This window comes from Paroedura picta, chromosome 13 (genome assembly GCF_049243985.1).
Source record: "Paroedura picta isolate Pp20150507F chromosome 13, Ppicta_v3.0, whole genome shotgun sequence".
In the NCBI taxonomy this organism is placed as follows: domain Eukaryota; kingdom Metazoa; phylum Chordata; class Lepidosauria; order Squamata; family Gekkonidae; genus Paroedura; species Paroedura picta.
In genome coordinates, this window is record NC_135381.1 from 7074149 (window position 1) to 7097874 (window position 23726).

General features: G+C 45.7%; 1 protein-coding gene across 27 annotated transcripts in view; it reads left to right on the forward strand.

Annotated features, from left to right (window-relative positions):
• The window catches only part of FBRSL1 (fibrosin like 1), a 668249-nt gene that overhangs the window by 249842 nt on the left and 394681 nt on the right, over positions 1-23726 (forward strand). For all 27 annotated transcript variants that reach the window (XM_077309268.1, XM_077309269.1, XM_077309248.1 and 24 more), the window contains one exon: positions 19965-20066. In XM_077309268.1, coding sequence (XP_077165383.1) covers positions 19965-20066 — 102 coding nt within the window. The remainder of the gene's footprint in view (positions 1-19964; positions 20067-23726) is intronic.

Sequence of the window (23726 nt, forward strand, 5' to 3'; positions counted from 1 at the left end):
GTGCAGTCCTCTTCTCTGGTCCCAGAAAATCAACAGGTGTTGACTGGATACTTTCGAGCACCTTTTTCTTTTAGGTGAAAGGGCTACACACTTGATTTTGAAAACATTACTAACATTCTCATGCATTTCTGTGCTTTTTCTACCCTTTGATGGGGTCATGACACACATACATATTGCTTGGTTCATGTGGGTATTGATCTGAAGCAGCAGAGCAAAGTTTAAGACCAACAGAGTCTTTGAAGACGTGTGCATGCATTCAAAAGCTTACACCTTGATTAAAACTTTTTTGGTCTTAAAGGTACCCCTGGACTCTTTGCTTGATTTCCTTAGATTCCGTTTTCGGAAAAGTCTATTTTCCTGCAGAGCGCCTAGAATATAACTGGTGCTTTTTGCTAACAAGCAGTGATACATGGTGAGCTATTGGATCCTTGATAACCATTCTAGATTTTGCTGTCCCAGAAGATTGATCAAGTTCCTGGCAGGCCTGACTGTGTCAATGAAACTCCTTGGGCTTAGTGAGCATGCTCAGTATCAAACTCTTTTAGCGAAACAAAAGAAATGATGGTGACAATGAACCATAAATTCAACTCTCCCTTTAACATATCTCCTCCAGCCATTCTTATATATATGAAGCTTAAAGCACATTTCCAAATCAGCTCAAAGGCACGTCCAAATTGTCACCCGCCATAAGCTACCCTCTCCTACAAATGACCTTTCGAGAGTCTCAGCATTCTCAAACAGATTTGGAAGGATACAATATAGATCTTAAAATGCACTGTTGATTTAGTTTAAGCTGCAATATTATTAATGACAGATAAAGCCAGAAACCGGCACTCCTGCTCCAAGGTCGTGAATTCTTTGCTCGAGGTCGTTTGTATATTCAGCAGCAAATCACGGATGCTGACGTGAGCTTGGTGCCTCTCCTTCATGCTACCAGCCTTTTGCTTGAGGTTGCATACGTGGTATGCCTACATGGGGCAGGGATTCTCAACCAGGGGTCTGTAGACCCTTGGGGGACCGCAGGAGCTCTTGAGGGGGTCCTTGGGAACTCCAGAGCGGATCTGTGGCCTTAGCCCTCCTGCCTTAATGGGCTTGATCTCAAGCCATTTCCATTGCTCCTCTGCCCCCAGCGGGAGTGAATTCTGTTGTGGTTTCTGCCCCTGGGAGTGGAATGGAGTTGGCATGCCTATTCCCTCTTTAAACCACTTCTGGCCATTAATTATTTTTAGTCTCTGCCTGCTCAGCCCTCCTCAAGCCTACCTGTTAGCATAAGTGGTAATATTTATTATTTATTTATTCATTTTTGTATTTATATACCGCCGCATTCCATTCGGACTCACAACGGTTCACAGTAAAATTATAAAAACCATTATGACCCCATTAAAATCCATTAAAATTAATATTAACATTAAGCATTAAAAGATGGCGATACAGAGTTCTAACCCGAAAATTTAAAACGGAAATCGCATTCTGTGTAGACGGCAGGGACTGAATCGATCTGGGGTTGGAATAAAAGCTCCGTGCAGTTTACACCCTGCCTTTTTGCATGTGGCTGCAAAACATTCTTTATTGTGTTTTTTCCCCCTTTTTCCCAAGTGTTTCTCTTTTTATGGTTTCTCAAAAGCAAAGAGGGCAAGAACGCAATGCGTATTTGAAAAGTGATCCTCGGTAAAGCGAGAATTTCCAAAGGTGGCATGTTTCTCTTCTAAACACAATTGAGCCTTGCACAGAACTGTGAAGGAGCAGAACGCTTTAATTATGGCCTAAATCCACTTCTTTAGCCATGGGGCTCACATGATTAGCAGTGGGGAGAAAGCAGGCATCTGGAGAGACAGTGCCGCATGGCGTTTTCCCATACGTGAAATCTCATACGATGCAAATTATTAAATGGCAAACCTCGGGAGGAAGATTGTAATGAAAAATTTAGCACTCCCTCATCAAGGCTGATGGTAATTTACCCTCTGACTATATATCTGAAAGGGAAAGAAAGGGCTTGCATGTGTAATCCCGGTTGAATTCAACAGTCGGAAGGAAGTGGTTATTGTTTCGTTCGCTTGAGGATGAGGAACAGCCTGGCTTTAATATTCGCCTAAGTCACCTTCTTAAAGCTGCCATTCTTGCTTTTCAAAATAACTAATTGTAAGGATGTTGTTGTTGTTGTTGTTTCCCGCCACTCCCAAAGCAGCTCGTGGCGGGTTACAGTAATCCTTCATAAACCCCATTAAAACCTTTCTCTGTTGGGTCAATACCACCTGTCAGTCATAACATGACCAGTCTCTAAGAGAAAAGGCAAAAGCTTTCCTGAACAGAAGACCTTTAATTTGATTCCTGAAAAACGACATGAGCCTCTTTAGGAGGGACCTCCACAGTTATGTGGCTCCTGTGGAAAAGGACCTTGCTCCAAGTGCTCCAAGTTGAATCTCAGGTGTTCAGAATGCTCCTCGGAGAGGTGATGGTGCTCTGCAAGGCACCGTTAGCTATTTTGCAGTGCTAATATTAGCTTGTGCTTAAAAAACAACAACAACTAACTAACTTGCTTTCCTCTGTCAGGCTTCTGCCATATTCCCTTACAAACCCTTCCACCTCCTCAGGTGCTGTGATTCGAAAGTATAACCCCGCAGATTTTCCTAGGGACATATTAACAGGGTAGGTCAACTAAAATGATACTTAAAGGTAGCCTGATGTGAATCGAGGCACTCACTGTATGATTATGCGTGATTAGCAAGGAGCTGCATTGTGCAGAGTGGTTATTATAATTAAATTTTTTTCAGTTCCACCAGAAACCTGTGAAATGGCAATTGTCATCATGGGAAAAGTAAACACTTTTGGTGTTTCGGAATAGCGTGTCAGAGGGCAGTCGCCACGTCCCCTCCCTCTGCCTCCTTGCCATTTCTTTCTCCGAGCAGAACGCCATCTCCACTCACCAATGTAAAATTGGCAGGATTTTCTCTCTCTCTCTCTCTCTTTTTTTGCAATCACGCCTCCATTTCTCTTGAGTCAGTTCTCAAATCCAGATTTAACAGCTGATGACATGTCGCACCAGCGCCGGCGCCGGCTGTGCAAAGATCTGATTAATAATTTGAGCTGCAAATCTTCTTACAAGCTCCACATGGAGCCTAAATCGTCCATCAGAGGCACCCTTTCTTCCTAGGCAATTCCAGCGTGGTTTCCACTGTACTGCTCCACATTTAATTTCCCAGCAAGCAGATAACTCTCTCTGTGTGTCGGTGGGGGGAAATTTGAAATGCACACCTGGAAGGCAGGACAGATGGTTGAATGCTAATTTTTGAATGGTAGGGACCGGAGGTGGGAAGGAATTCGACCTAATAAAAGGCACATGAGTTGCTCTGAGAGTTGCATTGTGTGCTGAGGGTCCCAGGTTTAGTCTGTGGTGTCTCCAGTTAAAAGCTCAGAAGCTACAGTTGTCAGGAAAAACAAAATTCTCTGCCTCAAACCTGGAGAGAACCAGTCAAGAGTAGGCAGAACTGAATTAGATGGACTGGTGGTCTGATCTGGTGTAATGTAAATTTGGTAATGTACTGGGGAAGGCACTGGCAAACCACCCTGTATTGAGTCTGCCATGAAAACGCTAGAGGGTGTCACCCCAAGGATCAGACATGACCCGGTGCTTGCACAGGGGATACCTTTACGTTTACATATGATGAATCTAACCAGGCCACAATCACTTACCAAACAGCACTTGTTTATCTGTAAAGTTATCTCTTGAAATGAGTTAGCTCACCAATGAGAAATGCCTGAAACATTCTTCGGGCTTCAAGAAACCCCAGAAGTGGTGCAATTGTGCAGAATACAATTGGGATACGGCCATCCAGGGCCCCTCCCCTTCCCACCCCCTCCAGGCCCATCATTGGCCATTTGTGGAGGGGGAGGCAGGTCGACATGACCATACGTGGTCCTATCACCCGATAAATGTTTAACAACTTAAAATAAATAAATTACAAATTGATTAACTCCTACCTATCCTGGAAACCCTTCCAGGGCCATCAGGAATGCCCAGGGTTTCACGAAATCCTGGTTGAGAAAACCTGGCTTAGATTAATGTAACTGTTTAGGATGGGGCCATAAAAGTCAAAAACAGTGTTTAGGAGTACTGTGTATGTAAAGTGTTATTAAGTCACAGCCAACTCATGGCGACCCCAGGAAGTGAACGTTCAAAGCAAGTGGAGATAGCTTGCCATTGCCTGGATCTGCAGACTTCTCCTTTGTGGCCTCCCTTCCAACTACCAACCCTGCTTAAACGTCAAAGATCCAGTGAGATCTGGCTCTACAATAACGTTTTCCTTCCCTCAGAAATATCTAAAGGTAAAGGTATCCCCTGTGCAAGCACCGAGTCATGTCTGACCCTTGGGGTGACGCCCTCTAGCGTTTTCATGGCAGACTCAATACGGGGTGGTTTGCCAGTGCCTTCCCCAGTCATGACCGTTTACCCCCCAGCAGCAACCCCCGACCTCGGAAGGATGGAAGGCTGAGTCAACCTTGAGCCGGCTGCTGGGATCGAACTCCCAACCTCATGAGCAAAGCTTTCAGGCGGCTGCCTTACCACTCTGCGCCACAAGAGGCTCTCAGAAATATCTAGGTATCCCATAAAGATTTGTGATGAGCGGGCAGTCGGGGTGTCCTGTTTTGAATCACTTTAAATGCCCATTGTTCCTCATAAGTAGCCTCTCGTGTAGCGTGTGGCAGTAAATCTTTACAAAGTATAAAATGTATTCGGTGCTTCAGAGTCCGTAGCAGTGGTTTTCTAGCTGCGTGGCCTGGGATTTTTTGAATATAAAAAGACCAGAAATAGTAGACAAGACTTACTCATCACTTGCCAATCTTCTTTAGCGTTTGACACGCACGGCTTGATGGTGGGTCTCAGTAGGCCTGGCTGGAAGTCCCTGTTCCCTAAACCAGGTCTCAGAATCTTGTGTAACACATGGATTTATTCCATGGCAGACACTCAAGGATTCTTTAGCAAGCAAGTCAGCATCCAAAGGGGTCCCTGAAGGCAGTGAATCTGAAAACCATTGGCTGGAGGGGAAGAAGGAAGTGGGCCTGTGAACAGAACAGAGAGGACTCATGGTGTGACCCAGCTGGAATGCTTTAGGAATAGGCATCTAGGCCAGCCTTTCTCTTTACCATCGAGAACCCCCCGAAACATTCTTCAGGCTTCAAGAAACCCCCACAAGTGGCGCAATCATGCGGAATATGGTTGGGACACAGAGCTGTGGACACGCCCACCCGGGGCCCCTCCCCTTCCATGACCCTACATGGTTATATCACCAGATAAATGTTTAACAGATTAAATAAACCTTGGTTGATCTTAAACTTTGTCGGATGCCAACTTTGTTCTGCTTCTCCAGACCAACTTTATTCTGCTTCTCCAGACCAAGGCAGCTACCCACCCGAATACGAATCTAGTCCGCCTGTCCTCCATGGTTTCAAAGGTGAAATGAATAGAAACAGGAAGATAAGGGCAATAATATATGGTTTCTCGAAGCTTTGCGATAATGTTTTCGTGTGTCTGATTTTTTTTTTGAGCTACTGCATTCCAAACTTCTGCAGAAGGCTTCAAGTAGTCAAAAGCTTTTAAATACAGATGGTGGGAGAATTCCCAGTGGAAAACAGGCTTCTATTTCAAACTTCAACTCACCCCCCCCCCCTTCCCTTTTCTAGTTCGTGGCAGGCTTTGACAGATCAGAAGAAATTTTCACAGCTTGAGGCAGCTGGATTCTTCTTTGGCATGAACGAAAACATCTGGCCCCCAAAACAGTGCCTTTTACCAAAGGGCCAAAAAACATGCGCACACATCTGTTGTGCTAACATATTTCCTTGTAAACTCAGATGTTAATTGCTTTGTTTTGCAGAAGTAACACAGTTTGCTCGCTGAGGCAGGCTGTTTCCCTTCGCCCCCGTACTAATAGGTTTCCTTTAGCACTGATATTGCTTTGATTTGCAAATTCGCAGGTATAATGTGGGAGTAGCTTAATATGTATTTAAAAAGTGTTAGCCGGGAAGTGAGTGTGTGATTCCATTACGCTTGCTAGCCATGCGCCCTCTATGTCTGGCACAGTAATATTCAGCTGAAGTTAAGCTGTGCGTAGCAGCATCAGAGCTGTGCACGAAAGCTGGGTTACCACCAGTGATTACGGCTGGCTTTCTCAACCAGGGTCTCTTGATAGCCCTGGAAGGGTTTCCCGAACGGGTGGGAGTGAATTAATTCAATTTTTAAAAATTGTTATACATGTATCGGGTGATATGACCAAATATGGTCATGTCGGCCCCTCCCCTAATAGCCAGTGATGGGCCTAGAGGGGGTGGGAAGGGGAGGGGCTTTGGGTGGGCTCTGCTTCCCAACCGTATTCTGCACAGTCATACCACTTCTGGGGTTTCTTGAAGCCTGAAGAATGTTTCAGGGGTTTCTCCATAGTAAAAAAAAAGTTGAGAAAGGCTGGCTTAAGGTAAAGCACGTGTCCATGTAAGTGACAAGCCCAAGGATGGCTCAGAACAGAAGGGGCAGTGAGAGCTGGGTCTCCCGAAGAACATAGTTTGCTATTTCTGCCCTGGTAGGGCTCTGAGACGGGAAGTAAATCCTGCGCAGAGGGGAAAAGCTGGGGAAGCTAGAAAACTAGACAGAAATCTAGTAGGAGGTTAAACTCCTCCGTCTGTCTGCTTATCCAGGGCTTATATGACTCCCTTTTCACTTCCTACTTCTATATTAAATTGGCACAACCTGACTTGGGTCTCACTATGTCAAGCCCCTAGCAGTCTGTTTGGTATGTCTGCCCTCACCCTCTGAATCCAAATTCTAGACAGTTTGTCCTGCTTTATTATTATTATTATAAATAAATTATTATAAATAAGGCATACTCTCTTTTTTGGCCTGCCTATCTCCGCTCATCCAGCACGGTTAACAACAGCTTCTAGGTTGTTATAGTTTTAGGTAACAACCAGCTTCTAGTGTTATAGTTTTTCTAGGGCAACACCTTCCCTTGATACATGAAAGCAAGCATTAAAATTAGGGCTCTCCAACATGGCAGGTGTGGGTACCAGCACGACTCGTGTTAGCATAGTCACCCTCCTCTGGGAGGGGCCTGGGAAAACCCCATGAAAGCAGGGCAACGTAAACTAGACTGGTATCCAACGTAGAACGTATACGGTTGTGCTTCCAACAAGCGTGACTAATGTCAGTGAACCAGAAATGAGCAATGGGTTTAAACTACATGTAGAACGATATCGACTAGCTATCAAGAAAGAATTTTCACAGTCAGAGTAGTTCAGCAGTGGAATCGACTGCCTAAGGAGGTGGTGAGCTCCCCCTCACTGGTGGCCTTCAAGCAGCGGCTGGACAGATAATTATCCTGGATGCTCGAGGCTGATCCTGCGTTGAGCAGGGGGTTGGACTAGATGGCCTGTATGACCCCTTCCAACTCTAGGATTCTATGATTCTGTGAGTGCATCTGCCAGAGAGAAATGTCCAGAATCTGTCGACCTCATCCTGCTTTGTGGATCGGTGTGAAGACAGGCAAGCTAAATTTTTTTTAAATGCATTGATTACTGAGAAGAGTTCCTGGGGTGCCTAACAATAAAACAGCAGCTGCCCTTTGCACCCTCTAATTTTTAAGATAGCTGGTGCAGCCGCATTAGCACTCTCCCAATGGCCCAGAGGTGCCCAGTGGCCTGTGTCACTGCAGCTATCTCACTCATGCTTGGAAGGGGAGGAATGGAAGTGGCTGGCTTCCTAACTTGTGGCCATTTAGGCTACAGACCCCCTCTGGATCTCCCACGGAACCCTTGGGGGTCTGTGGACCCCTGGTTGGGAATCCCCACAATAGAGCGACAGCTCCTAGTGTTATAGGTTTTTGGGTTGTTTTTTTTTAAGATTAGGACGAATTCATGGAGGTTGTGATTACCTGTGATGACTGAAATGAGTCGCCATGTTCAGAGGTGGTGTCTTTGAGGTCTCATTGTCTATAGCCCTTTCTCTGGGTTCCCCGTTTTTCTGATTGAGTGCTGAAAGAAAGCAGGGAGGGACAGACCATGAGAAGCTCCTCCCATCTTGACAGGCTATTTGTTGGGCACCATCTTCATCATGGGTGTATTCCTAAAATTTTCCTTCCGGAAAGGTCTTAGCAAAGAGGGGCACTTTTGCATAACGGCCTGATGAATATTCAACCTTGAATATTCAGTTTGGCAGGGCTGCGTGAACGGCGGAAGAGAAAAGCCTTCCCTTCTTCCACGTCTACCCCAGCATTGAACCTTCTCAGCTCTGTTTATTCCCCGACTCTGGGAGCGATTGCGCTGATCGTTTTTTCTGTATTAAGTGACAAACAACAATTCCGCAGGGCCCCATGTTTGTCCTTATCACAGCGCCGACTTCAGAAAAAAATGTGTTTCCTATTCCTTAGACATGATTGTTAATCACCAAGCAAAACACGGGGCGATAATTAACAGAAATAATTGTCACCCTTTTTAGCTATTCAGGGCAGAACATTATCAAGCGGCTTCACCTAAAATACTGGGGCCTTAATTATCCGTGTAGTTCGGAGGGCAGGGGGATAGGGATTTCTCCTTGGGATGCTGAAGAATAAACAGGATGGGGTTTCCGGAGAAATAGCCTTTGCTTCTTCCAAGTTTAGCCAGCTTATTGTGATAGCCCAAACACATGGATGGCAAAGGTGAAGGAGAATCTGTTGCCTTTCCCTTGAAATCAGAGGAATAACCACTCAAAGGACTGGGCCAGGTTTAGTGAGGTCATAGAATGTGGAGGCATTAGAATTAACTACACCACTGCCAGGTGGAGAATTACATTTTTGGAATGGTCACCCCAAGGATATAAACTCGAAAACTCTGACACCACTAGCCAAGAGAGGAGGGTGAAAGCTTACTACCTGGTGTGCATATGAAGGAACATTCAGAGCTGAAATCTACCTCTTGTCCTGTTCCCAGCATTGCATATGCAAATGGAGATTTAGGGGGTAGTCCTTGGGGAGGATGGAGTGTGGAATCACTTCTGGTGACGCAGTTGGAATTTCCCCTCATCTCTGTGGTGAAGACCATAGAGACTAGGGGAAATTCATAGAGTATCATTTGTGGAGGCTCTTTTTTTCTGGGGGGTGGGGGTGGTTGGGGAGTTCTCTGTAATGCTCCATTCTCACAATAGTGTAATTTTTAGTTCTTCCCTCTTTTATCATTAGATCAACCCACTTAATATGGTGATTCTCTTCTTTCCTGTCATGTCACACCTGACTTACGGTAACACAGTGAGGTTTCAAGGCTAGAGGTGTTCAGAGTTGGTTTGCTGTTGCCTACCTTCACTTCACAGCCCTGGCATTCCTTGGTGGTCCCCCATCCAAATACTAACCAGGATTGACCCTGCTTAGCTTCTGAGATCTGATGGGATCGGACTAGCCTAGGCCATCCAGATTAGAGCATTCCCTTTCTAGATGGGTTTAATTGATTTGTTGCCGTGGGTAGATACACAAGTGGCTTAGAAACATAAAGTACTTCTCTGTGGAATATTTATAGCCACAAAAAGAAGATTGGTGGTAACTCTGTGGCAGAGTACCTGCTTGTCAAGAGTCCTAGGTTCATCCTTGGCTTCTACTCTTTAGCCTTCTCCAGTAACAAAGATTAGGAAGGACTTTTCTCTGCACAAGACTAAGATGGTCCAGTGGTCTGATGAGGAAATACTGAAAAGGCTGAGCTCTTTGTGTTCATCACAGAGCCAATGTGCGTGTGTATTTAAAAACTTGACTATAATTTAACAAGGAAGTACAGAGTGTGTGCTGAGAATGGCATTTTATGGAGCCAGCCCGCTGGTAGAAGGGGAAACCTTTCGGCATTCACAGTTTCTTACAGCTAACATTGAATGGCAAGAGTAAGGCCGCAGAGGATGAAATGCTCTAAATTCCAAGTTCATTAGCATTTCTCGGTGCCACAGATACATAAATTATGCTAGAGAATGTTAGAGGGTGATGCGATAGAAGTGGTTGGCTAACCGCGCAGATGTAATTTTTGTTAAGGCATGATATAATTTAAAGCACTGTACAATTTATTGCACAATTCTATATATAAATGGCTCATCGGAAAATAGCACACGGGCCTGCTTTCGCTCATTGACGCATCGATTTCGAACTACCGCAAGTATACATTTAAGAAATGCCTCCGTGGTTTGTAATTCAGTGTCCTATTTTAGTCTGGTTTCCATCTAATTCTCTAAATGCACCTCTTAGTGGTTGCGCGGCCATTTTAGTCCCGAAGGTTTACAAAATGGGTAAGTTAGCCATGCATCAGGTCAAGCCTCTATGGCAGGGGTAGTCAAACTGCAGCCCTCCAGATGTCCATGGAATACAATTCCCAGGAGCCCCCTGCCAGCGAATGCTGGCAGGGGGCTCCTGGGAATTGTAGTCCATGGACATCTGGAGGGCCGCAGTTTGACTACCCCTGCTCTATGGAGTGTAGCCAATTTGCGCACCATAAATAAAGATGGGTGTCATAACCCAGAGGCGTGACAGTGATTCCTAAGACTTGGGGGTCTCTTAGACTCTCAACCTGGCAGATGCAAAGCTTGAGGGAAGAACCAATGAAAAGAGCAGAGGGCGCCATCTTTCAATGTCACCACAGTGAAGAACTCCAAAATATGGCTGTTGAGAAAGCATGCCCTAATGCCTCACCCACCCTAGCCGGAAATGTGCAACTGGCTTATACGCTGGAATGGCTGAACACGAAGCTAGGAAAGAATGAAAGATCTGACCGTTGTCCTCATGGAATAGAACCTGGGTCAATTAGCTGAGCTGCTCCAAATTCCTTTTTGGCTTTGGCGGAGGCCCGATTTATCATGTATTTCACCAAGCAGGGGAAGAGGAGAATAAGAGACTTTGCATTTGGCCATTTCCTTCCCTGCTCATCTCAGGCTTGCTAGACCTGGGCTAAGCTCAGTCTACCTAAATTGTCTCCAGCTGTGCTCTGCTCCGCTTGGTCCCTAGCCTCCCAGAAGCCCCACCGGAGGAAGTAAGAGCTGGCAACTTGAGCCCTTCAACCCGGTGTGTTTTCTGATCTGGCCAAGTCGTTTGCAAAGGCTCTGCGTAGACCCCTTTTTGTGAAGCCCCTCGTGTCCTCTCAACCTTGCAAACTACCCGTGACGCTTCTCGATAAACGTTAAAGATTCCAGATTTCCTTGGTAGAACTCTTTTCCAGATTCCCTCTCTCTTTCTCTCTGTGTGGTACCCTCACGTACGTGCTCTCTTGATTCATGACTACTAGCTTTTGATGAATGTCTATTCATTGCATCGAGGAAACACATCAGTAAATTGAAGGATCGCTTTTCGTGGTTGGGCTCTGTAACATTATGAGATATCTCATGCTGCATTTGGACAATTTAATATGTATATTAAATTTACTGTTGCTTTGAGGATCCCAGCTGTTTGATATTAGCCTTTAATAGATGGTATCTTTATGCGTAGATGACAGCAACATTAAAGCTGTCGGTTCTCATCTCTTCCCTCTGTGAAGTCGAAAAAGCCATTGTGTAAACATGGCCTAGCTTACTCTATTAGCCTAACACTTTTTGCCAAATTCAACTTTGGTCTATCAGTGATTGGAGTTTGATCCTCACCGCTTCCTTTTCGATACTTATTTTTTCGCCTTTTATGGAATTAGGGCTCTACATTGCCCTTGTAAAAATTGGGGAGATTTTTGCATAGATTCTGGAATTGTTGGTCCACATTTGTTTCCTAGAAGAGAGTTCTTAGGGTTGTAGTGGATAGGTCAGGTAAAAAATGTCCACACTCTGTGTGCAGCAGCAGTGAAAAAGGCAAAATCCTGTTCCAGAGTTTATTAAGAAAGAGACTGAAAGGAGAGCTGTGGTCCAGCCTCCTGAGCCAAATGCCTGGTGGAGGAGCTCCCTTTTGCAGGCCCTGCAGAACTGTTTTAATTCCATTAGGGCTTGATCTCTTCCAGGAGCTCATTCCACCAGGTGGGGGCCAGGACAGGGAAGGCTCTGGCCCTGGTTGAGGTCAAGCGAGCTTCCTTGGGGTCAGGGATCACTAGCCAGGTGATGGAACGTAATGCTCTTTGAGGAGCATAGGAGAAAAGGCAGTCCCTGTGAGGTCGGTGATGCTGAGAGAGCCCTGAAATAACTACTTGGTCAGAACAGTGCTGTGGCAAGCCCAAGGTCACCCAGCTGGCTGCATGCGGTGGAGGAGCAGGGAATCAGATCTGGCTCACCAGATTAGAAGTCCGTACTCATAACCAAGCTGGCTCTAAACAAAATTCTGCTGTACTCTGAGATGATGCTACTAGCCAGTATCTACGTGCAAACATTTCCTATAACCACCTGGAACGGACGTTTTGCAAGAACGTCTACTATGTCTCCCTTTTCCAGCTGAAAAAACCTTTACATATAGTCCCTGCTTAGAATTGCAGGCCCTGCCTTTTCAGTGAATGTTTTTTAAAAAAAAGAGAGTCCTCTATCCATCATAAAATCTTCAAACTGTAACGTTGCCGTTTCTTTTCTTTTTTAATGCCACATATCCTTATTGGGGCGGGTGGGGGGAACGCACCCTTAATTCAAAGGGAATGTTGCCCTGTGAGCCAGAACTCAATAAAACGTATGGGGGAGAACATTGTGGAAAAGGGCAAGCAAAGAAAATCAAATTGTAGTGTGTGAAACGATTTAAGGAGGGGCCTGGGGAATACATAATCTCCAAACTGCCAAGTTAGAGCACGTATAAAATACACAAACAAGCCCGAGATTTTTCCCAGCTGATCTCATTATGGGGTATGCTTGGGATAGATAAATTCTGTTAGAATGCATTAGGGCTGGATTCTCAAGGAAACAAGTCAGATGTAATACGTTTAGCTGATTCCATCTTGTTTTGATACATCGGCTCCCCCACCAGCACCCTGCCACCCTTCTCAAGACTCAAAGAAATGCATTTATAAAGCCAAATGGCTTGCTTAGCCTCAAGCTTTTTAAAAGTAGAGGGCCTCTCCCTGAGTTCTACCTGATTTGGGAAAGATCAGGTGCTTGTAATTTCTGAATGCTCTTGCTGGAGTCTGTGGCATTTGGCACCTCACCACCACTTGTCCAATAAGGCTCTGAATCAATTTCAGATACGGGACTGACAGCTTTACCTGCACAGTGTCGTTTCCCCTTCTGCACAGTGTCGTTTCCCCTTCGTTCCTAGAACTTTTAAATGAGTTTTGTCAGTTGTAATGATTTGATCCAGGGCCTGTTTGCGAGTGTTTTAAATCTCCTAATTGTAGAAAAGGAAGGAACCAGTAGCAGGGTGGTCTGGGAAGAAAAAGTGAATGAAATAAGCCCTGTCCTTGGAACTTTCCGTGACTGTATAAGAAAACTGTAATAAGTAGCCACATGAGTAGTTAAAGTTAGCCATGATAATTCACAATTTTGCCTAGAGATATCTGATTTGCCATTTGGAGAGTCAGCTTGGTGTAGGGCAGGGGTAGTCAAACTGTGGCCCTCCAGTTGTCTATAGACTACAATTCCCATGAGCCTCTGCTGGCAAATGCTGGCAGGGGCTCATTGGAATTGTAGTCCATGGACATCTGGAAGGCCGCAGTTTGACTACACCTGATGTAGAGGATAGGAGCACCATCTTCTAATCTGGCGAGCTGGGTTTGATTCCCTGCTCCTCTTCCACATGCAGCCAGCTGGGTGACCTTGGGCTCACCATGGCCACAATAAAGCTATTTTGACTGCGTAGTAATATCAGGGCTGTCTCAGCCTCACCTCCCTCATGGGGTGTCTGTTATGGAGAGAGGAAGGGAAGGCGATTGTAAGCTGCTTTGAGACTCATTCTGGTAGAGAAAAGTGGCATATAAGAACCAACTCCTTTTCTTCACTTGGTGCAAATTTGATAGTAGTCTAAATGTTTGGTATGATCCATTAGGGCTCTGTGTGTGTTCTTATGGATGCATTGTACCACATTTTAGGCCTATAGGAACATGCAAAGTAGTCTTGCATAAAGTCAGATGGTGCGGTCAGGTCTGCTTGGGTACTGCACACTAGGCAAACGATCCCGGAACGGCCAGACCAGGCCCTGGTTTATCAAGCCCTCACCTCTGATGCTAAGAGGTTTGGGACTTTTAGAAGGACAGCTTGAAATACAAGGCCATCAGCCTGTTCACTCTCTGAATTTGAATTTATTATTGAATAAATTCTGCCCAGGTTGCCCAATTATGCTGATGCTGGGACCAATAAAATGTGATCTTGGTATCTTATGGAGGAGCCGCTGATGTTGGTCTCAATTTTTAATGAGTACTTTATTGCCCAATGTCCAGGTTTTTATCGTAAATCTTATCATTGCTAGCTGTCCCGAGGCGTTGTGAGATGGAATATAAATTAAATAATAATAAAATATAAACAGATAAAATAAAGGTTATTATTATTAGCTGTTCTCTTACACTAGTCATGGTGGACCGTTCTATGCAACGGATCAACGGTAGATTGTTTTACACTCTGAAACGCCAATAATTTAGGGCAACGACTGTGGAGAAGACCCTCTGCTTTCCAACAACTGAATCTTCATGGAGTTCCAATTGGGAGACTTTTCTCTCTTGGGGAGTGAGGGCCAAGAACCAAACTCACAAAGATTTTTTGAAGAAACAAACAAAACCAGATGGCTGTTGCTTTTGAAAGAGCTTTCTTTAAACCATATATATGTGTGTGTGTGTGTGTTTGTGTGTGTGTGTGTTGGGGGGTTAAGGGGGGGGAATCCCACACAGCCTGCTGTAGCAGCTGTAGCTTCAGATCGCGTGGAAAATGAAGGCAGATGATTCAATTTGGCCTGTGCCCCGAGTACATTTCCAAATGCTTCTGTGTGCACGCAAGATAATGAACAAATATATTGAGATGGCACAAGATCAGTCCAAGTTTTGCCGCTGCGCAAGCTGCACAGTTCCCAGTAGGAACGGGCTAGCTTCGGTAGGTTAATGGGGGTGAGGGTCGCCAAGCCCAGCACCTTTCAAAACAACTTAAGAAAAGAATTTGTCTCCTTTTGCCCGGAGCTCCCCGTGGCAAGCAAAGGGAGCGTTTGATAAATCGAAGTGTATTTATTAATAATGTGCGTCAGGCGACGTGTCGGTGCTTTGGAATTGGGGGCAACCACATTTTTTTTTAAAAGCCAGCCTTGTGATGACATGGGGCCTGGGTTGGGTGGGGAGGGCCTTAAGTCAACAGAGTGGGTCCTCTATGATTAAATGTGCTGGGGAGCCTGGCTGGGGGAGGTTGTTGTATAGTGGACAAGGAGGTCTGGATATTTGGACAAAGACGCTTTTCCATCTCCCGGCATTTCCCGTCCCTTGCGATCTGTTCCTTTCCAAGACATAAAAGAAGCCAGGGAAAACAACAACAGAAAGCCATGGCTGAGAGAGCAAAGCGAAGCTGCATTCTGTAATGAAAGCCGAAGTTATTGCTGGAATGAGTTATGATATTTAATCACGTTCCATGATGTCCAACGGCGTGTGGTTCATAATTCTTGGCTGGGACCGTGCCTTGGGATTGCCCGTGAGCACCTGGAGCCTGTAAACTTGTTGGAGTCATTCATGCCTTGTTGGTTCTTCCCCCCACCCCCCCCCCACCCCGGTTTTCCTAGGAACTCTGCTCTGACTCTCTCCACTATGTTAGGCTCTGCGCAACAATTTAAAGCAATCAGGTTTGTGTGTTCTACATAAGGGTGTGTTCGCATGTTCAGAGAATGCGCATGTGTTGCTGCTCCAGTCAGGTTAACCGTAAGGCCTGGGGATCTTCTTGGTGTAGCGGTTAGGAGCGTCAGCTTCTATTCTGGAGAACCGGCTTTGATTCCCCGCTCCTCCACATGCAGCCAGCTGGGTGACCTCGGGCTAGTCACAGTCCTGTTACAGAGGTGAGCAGTTTTCTCAGAGCTCTCTCAGCCCCACCTACCTCACAGGGGGTCCATTGTGGGGAGAGGAAAGGAAGGTGATTGTAAGCCACTTTGGGACGCAGAGTATAAAAACCAGCTCTGCTTCTTCTTGCAAATAAGAGCCTATTGAGATAATCCAACGGCTTTTGTTCAGTTGGGTTTTTTTTTTTACATTCTACCCTCTCCTTTTCATAAGATCTGATCCGTGGTAATTTTTCTGATTTTTGAATGCAAATGCCAAATACCCTGTTGGAGGAAGCTGAGGCTGATGTAGTTGAAGGAAGCCCCCTTTTTTGAACTTGCTGCCCCAACCCCTTTTTTTTTTTTTTTGTTTCCGTCATTATATTTGGTTGAAATGTGATAAGTGAATTTTGTAAAACGTTTCAAATAAAAATGGGGGAAAAAAGAGCCTGCTGACTCTATCACTGTGATGCAAGCCATATTTAGAGGTCACAATGCCCGTATTTTAAAAGAAAGGTTATTTTGAGTTTATAATGTTCTAGCCATGCAACATTATATATTTGGGTTGAATAGTTCTTGAAGGATCGTAGCAACCTATATAGCTCAGTAGGTTATAAAAGCCAACAGTAACAAGCTCAGACCACACACATGGGAAGAAAGTAATTGGCCAATGCCACACAGGTATTACCACACATTTCTCCAATGAGAGATCAGTACTGTTGCCTTAGGCATACAATACTGGTATGACCAAGCAGCTGGGATTTTAGCAGTTGCCAGTTTCTTATTAGTTCCCTGGCATGCCCAGCCCTAAAGAACTTTCATCATAGGGCCAACTTTCCATTCTCTTCCATTTGACTACCCTGTTCAACTAGAACGTGAAATTATCTCTTATATCAAGATTATTGAAAGGTAGTTGGCATGGTATAGCATGATCTTGTCAGGTCTCGGAAGCTAGGCAGGGTCAGTAGTTGGAAGGGAGACCTCCAAGGAAGATTCTGCAGAGGAAGAAGAAGAGTTGGTTCTTATATGCCACTTTTCTCTACCCAAAGGAGTCTCCAAGTGGCTTACGGTCACCTTTCCTTTCCCTACAATGGACACCCTGTGGGTTAGGGGAGGCTGAGAGAACCCTGCTCGGTCAGAACAGCTTTATCAGTGCTGTGGCGAGCCCAAGGTCACCCAGCTGGCTGCATGTGGGGGAGCGGGGAATCAAACCCGGTTCGCCAGATTAGAAGTCCGCACTCCTAACCAGTACACCAAGGTGGCCATTGCAAAATACCATGGCTTCTCACTTGTCTTGAAAGCCCCCTGCTAGAGTCGCCATATATTGGCTGCCACTTGACGACGCCTTACATCACATAGTGCTTTACAGAACTAGACGGACAAAGAACAAGATGCCCTTGTCTCAAAATGTCTGTCTCTGTTTTGATAGTGGAGACCCCAGAGGCAGTAGAACCCTGTGGAAGGCAACTGGGGAGCAAATGCAGTTATGCATACGTCATTTCACTTGCTGGGAAGAAAGGAGGATTAAACCAACTTTGAGATGTGTGCGGGATGTGTGTGTGCAAGCAATAAAACATAATCACTCTTAATTCCTTCACCACATTGACTTCTACTGTGGTGCCATTGCAGTACCCCAAGTAGGGCTGCACATCTCCGCTTTATGTAGCTAGGTAAACACTAAGGTTCCCGCATGAAAAGTGGGAAGCGGCCCTTATTGCTTCCTTTGCCCTGTCATGTACTTGTACAGCATTTCTGAGCCTGGAACCCTTCTGACATTAAAATGATGGTCAGAGCAACCATTCTCCCTGAGGAACCGTATAGCCCCCAACATATTTGAAGGGGGCTACGGACTGAAAAATGTGAGAAGGGGAGCCCAAAGGGTTTATGGGGCCCTGGTAACTGAACTGCTGAAATGCCCGTTTTGTCACATATGATGTCATTAATTGCTAGAAAGTCTGGCTATTTTCAAGGGAAAGAAAAATAAATCATATCATCTGTTCCTTTGTGTGCGTGCTTAAATCAGTACATTCAAGAAAAGAAATGAACGCTCGTGCTTCTCTTGGTGGAATGTCTCAGAAATCTGTCTTGCGTATATCTAAGGCAAGGTATGTCGAGTACAATTCGCTCACTCTTAAGCTTAGGCCTTTTTGAGCCCAGCTCATTGCGCAAGTGGCCAGCCTGCTGACGGGAGCCCTAGAAGGGTGTGGCCTAAAAGGGTATGGCCAAAAAAGGTTGGGAATGGCTGGCCTAGAGCAACGAGTCGGATTTCGTTTCTCAGCAAGATCCATCGAGCAACGGGGCATCTCCGGGAAATGAGCTTCCCGGTTGGTGCAGATCAAACCAAGGATGCCCCTGAAACCAAAGCATCCCATTTAGCAAAACAACTTGTCCTCCTAGTTCAGTCCTGCATGTGTCTCATTAAGGTAATTACCAATGAATTAAGGCAGGTTGGCTCGGTGCTCTGGCAGCGGGGGTGTGGGCTCCCCCGCTGGCAGGCAGCAGGTGTAAATGAACAAGATCTGTCGAAAAGGCTGATGACCCTCTTAATTCACAGCAGCAAACAGGGGACAGAGGTACTGAAGCAAGTTTTAATAATTGATATTTACTCTGAAAGGTTAATGGCAGCAGTGATGCTTCTAATTTGCTTGCCCACGCAAGACCTTGTTAGGTCAGATCCTCTCCATTGGCTTTGCGGGGAAGGGGGAGCACATTTTACCTTTTTAAGAGGAAAACTTTGTGAAGAAAGGAAGATGCTCAGAATGTTTATCACTGCCCTGATGGCAGCACCCTTCCCGCACAAGTCTTTAAGTATCTGATTTAATAAAGCATGGTCCTGGGATATTGTTATTGTTAGATCGCATACAATGCTGCCAGTAACAGTAAGCTGGTCTTGGCCTGGTCAGTCCCTGGCTGGGAGATCTTCTAGGAACCGCAGGTACATCTCCATTGTGGAAGAAGGATGAAAAGCTAGGGATTTTAGGTTTCTGGAGAGCAAGACCACCATTTATCCTTTGAAACTCTAACCCAGTCTGGGATCCGGGTACTTCAAGGACCACCTTGCCTTGCATGAGTAGCTACTTACTCATACACTACTAAGGTCTAGTTTCAGGGAATCACCATTTCTCAGCCTCAGCTTGCAATATGGTGACAATACTTTTGGTTGCAAGCCTCCAGGCGAGGTCTCCTGGAATGATAGCATTATCTGGGCATGGAATTGGGGTTACCGGGGTGGGCAGGTAGTTGTGAATGTCCTGAATTCTGCGGGGGTTGGGCTAGATGACCCTGTAGGTCCCTTTCAAGTCTGTGATTCCATGATTCTATCTCTAGGTGATCAGTTTTCCTGGAGGAAATGGCAACTTTATGGCATTATACCCCATTGTGGTCCTGGCCTTAATTAAAGCTTTCCCAGCCTCCACCCACATCCCCCACCCCAAATCTCCAGGTATTTCACAGGGTGGGGAAGTGGAAATCTGGACCATGCCATTGTAGATGGGGATGAGATTTTATTAGCCAATAGAAAACTAGGCCTGCAGAGGAGCTGGTGACAAGTTGAACATATTTTGTTTGTTTTTAGATTTCTATACCGCCGGTCTCGTGGCGGGTTCCAACGTCAGTTAATATAATAAAACCCATAAAACATCCCATAAAAACAATTACAAGTTATACAGAAAGAGGTTCAGTTCCAGGGGTGCCATCATCCAGGATGGTCCTGGAGACCTCCCGGAATTGCAACTGGTCTTCAGATAACAGCTGGAGAAAATGCCTGCTTCAGAGGGTGGACACTACAGCATTGTACCCCATCGAAGCCCCTCCCTTCCCAAAACCCTGTTTCTCCTAAGTTCCCCCCCCCAAAAAAAATCTACAGGGTTTTCCGAATCCAGAGTTGGCAAGCCTGTGCAGCTACGCGGCGGTTTGAAGCATGCAGTCTCCTCCAAGTTATTCTGAGACAGTTTTTAGTCATGACTCCTGGAAGGAAAATGCAACCCACTCACCTGCTTTTTAATATATTTATTTTTTACTAATAGCAAAAAAAAAAAAAAATCTCAAAAAAACCCTTTCCCAAATAAAAGTGACGCCTCCCGTTCTCCGCAGATGAAGGCACCCCCGAACCGAAGCACCCGAAACAGCGAAGACGACAGCCTCCGAGAGGCCACGAGTTCCCAGCGGAGCAGCTCCAGGGACCGCCTCAGCGATGTGAGTACCGCCGAGGAGCCGGTGGCGTTTCGTAGCAGCAATTTCATAAATCTCGCTGAACAAATGTTGGCACCCAGAGGTCACCGTGTAATAACTTTTTTTTCCCCTCCCAATGTCATGATTGAGTGTTATGGCGTAAGTGGCAGAGCTCCCTCGCAAACACTATAATCACAGCGCAAATAATATGATAAGTGAAAGATCAGAGACGGAGACAACAAAATGGAATTGTTATTCCTGAGTGGGGGGGAAGGTGGCGCGAGGCGGTTTCTCGGAAGAGAAAAGTTATGAGGGGGTGTGTTGTGTGAGGTATTTCTGTGTGTGGGGGGGTGCCATTTTTTAAAAATTAGCCGCTGTGTCGTTAATACCAGATTGTGCGGACAGGCTCCCCTTTTTGAACGGCGCCTCCTCTGAGGAGAAATTGGCGGTGAGGAGGGAAGAGTGAGGAGAACGCCTTTCTCCCAGGAAAGCCGAGCGCTGATTTTTGAGTGAAATGTTATGATAAAACAAAAGCGAGCGTCCCTGTAGTGGGTAAACACACAAAATGGGCTTCTTTCTTTCATTTCTCCCCCCTCCTTGAATCGCCAAGAAATCAATGGAAGTGCTGAGATAATTTTATGTGAAGGCTTTTTTGTGTTAGCAATTAGCATTTCGCCTTCATTAAAACATGATTTTTTGCTAATTAGGACCTTTCCCGTTAGGAGAGATTTAAATGACGAACAATAATCAAACACTGGCACCAGGCATGTCTGAAATATTAAATTTAACATTTCAGTGGCGAGCCGCAGTTACGTCCCGGAGAGAGTGGGTATTCATGTTGAGTTCTATTAATGCGAAATATGCTTCATAACTAAAACCTGTCACAGGGAAAGAGGCTCACGCCAGCCAAATTCAATTGGACAGTTAATTTAGCTTTAAAATTGAAAACACTACCTCTGCTTCAGGATGCAAAAAAAGAAAAAAAAAAGGGGGGGGGGCTTTGATAAGCATAATGTATTTGCTATTAAAGCTTTCAGTGTTCATTCTCCCAAAGAAGAAGGAGGTGAGGGGAGGGAGGGAGGGGAGGGAGGGAGGGGAGGAAATAGCTCCCACAAATGTGTTTAAAAGCTGAAAGTATTTATTAAAAATGTCAGCAGAAAAGTGCTTTTGGCAGATTAAAGCGGGATTCGGCTTGACAGCTCTGACAGGGAAATGTGACTGTGGTGTGTGCGTGTGTGTCTTGTGGGGTGGGGGAGAATTGGCTCTACATGTTTTGAGTGTGACTGGGGCCGCTATAAACAGCCTGTGTGGTTGGAAGAAATGGGACGGGGGAATAGGCCATGTGCCAATGATCTGCTTTCAGGGTTTCCCTGCCCCTCTCCCCCCTCCAAAAAAAAAAAAAATCAATGCACCAGGAGAATCAAGCAGAGAATGGGAAGATGAAGTCCTTTGGGGTAAATATATTTTGGCTGTTTTTTGGGGGGAATAAAAAACAAACAAACCCTAGATGTTCCCCTGCATTTTAATCAGTATACTTTTCACTTCCTTCCTCTTGGTTCATCTTGCTCAGAGTTGCCCGATCGGGCAGAGACCTCTCCCTACACTGGCTGTCTGAGATCCTTTATAACTGTGGATGCCAGCCATTGAATCTGCCACTTCCTGAATGTCAGGCAGGAGCTCTACCACAGAGCCATAGTATTTGTAAAGTATGGGAAGGATCAAAGCGTCTTTCTATTGACTCCAATCATCCATCTGTCAAGCATTACGTTTTGTGCTCCGAACAGCAATGGATCTCCAGGGTATCAATCAGTCAAAGATCTTTCTCTCAACACTTGCTACCTGAAACTCTTTCAAAGAATCATAGAATCATAGAGTTGGAAGGGCCCTCCTGGGTCGTCTGGTCAAGTGGAGATGCCAAAATTGAGACCTTCTCCATGGTTAAAACATATGTCCTGTCATTGTAGATATGCTAAGGGAGGAAGACTTTCTTGGATAACTGATGGCCACTACCCATCTTGACACACTGGCATAACCAACAACAAACAGTTCCCCTTGCTCAGTGTTTCCCAGTCTGTCAGTCAGGATCCAGAAGTGGTTTGCGAGGCCTCTAAAAGTGGCACATGAGCCTTCCCTGCCCTTCCCCAGAGCTCTCTTCTGTATTTTGGAAACCCAGATCTGACCTTGGAAATAGTATGTTCTCTGTCATGCAGCATCTGCTGCTCTTTCTTCACTGTGTGTACAAGTTGACCAAGGAGAACGTGTCCTGATGGCTGCTAGAGTGAGTTTCTTAGACAGGAGGGATTAGAGGGAGTCATGTAGAAGGGGAGGATGGTCAGAGGCTGGGATGTAACCTCCATATGCAAAGATTGTGTCTGTTGGAATGCCACTTGCTTGGGGTTCATAGTGGTGACAGCTGGGCCCTTTGTGTGAGGTTTCTCAAACACAGCTGGTTAGCCCCTGAGGGAAATGGAATGCTAATCTATATGGCTCCCAAGGTCATAGTTTGCCTAGCACACCCAAAAAAAAAACAACCATGGGCCAGCTTTTGGGTGGGTCACCGCCCCAAGCAAATTTGAACTTGTGGGTCAATGTACCAAAATGAGAGCCAGTTTGGTGTAGTGGTTAGGAGTGCGGATTTATAATCTGGTGAGCCGGGTTTGATTCCCCGCTCCTCCACATGCAGCCAGATGGGTGACCTTGGGCTTGCCACAGCACTGAAAATGTTCTGACCGAGGAATAATATCAGGGCTCTCTCAGCCTCACCTCCCTCACAGGGCATCTGTTGTGGGTAGAGGAAAGGGAAGGCCAATGTAAGCCGCTTTGAGACTCCTTTGGGTAGAGAAAAGCTGCATATAAGAACCAACTCTTCTTCTTTTTCTTCTTCTTCTTCTTCTCCTTCTTCTCCTTTTTCTTCTTCTTCAAAAACATCAGGAACTACAGTGCTAGTTGGCTACCTTTTGTTATAGGGAATGGTCTCTGCTCCAGACAGACGAATGCTCTATCTCGATCTACCCCGCAAGGCTGTTGCGTATATGGCACCCTCGCGGCCAAGCTGCTTGCCCTGTCACAACCCCTGTGAAAGGGTCGTTCGACCCCCAAAGGCGTCCCGACCCCCAGGTTAAGAACCACTGCTCTAGCAGAAACGGAAATTTTCCACAAGGGCCGCTTTGGGTGTCCATTGGAAGGAATGGCGAGATATAAATGAAGCAAACAAGTAAATAAACTGTTTAGAATCATAGAATCATAGAGTTGAAAGGGACCTCCTGGGTCATCTAGTCCACCCCCCTGCACTATGCAGGACACTCACCACCCTATCGCTCATCCACTGTCACCTGCCACCCCCTTGAGCCTACAAAGGACAGATGTTTGCTGCAGTTAGGCTTAGGATGAGAATCTCTGCGTTGGTGTCTGGGTGTCAGGGTCGTTTTTGAAAAAGGCGCAGAAAGCATTTTGTGAGGACAGCCAGCTTATCTTTTGCTTGCAGTGTCCAAGCGAGATGCCGTTTTAAAAATTCATTACGAAGCTTGTACCCCTGACACATGCTGCCTGGCTATTGCAAAAAGCAGCAGCCACTTCTCCAAAATAAGCTCTCCCCCCACCCCGGTTACCCAGTTAGGCTTGGGTATTAAGAGTGAATTAAGAAGCAAACCAACCGTTCCTTTGCCTATCTGATCATTGTGATCA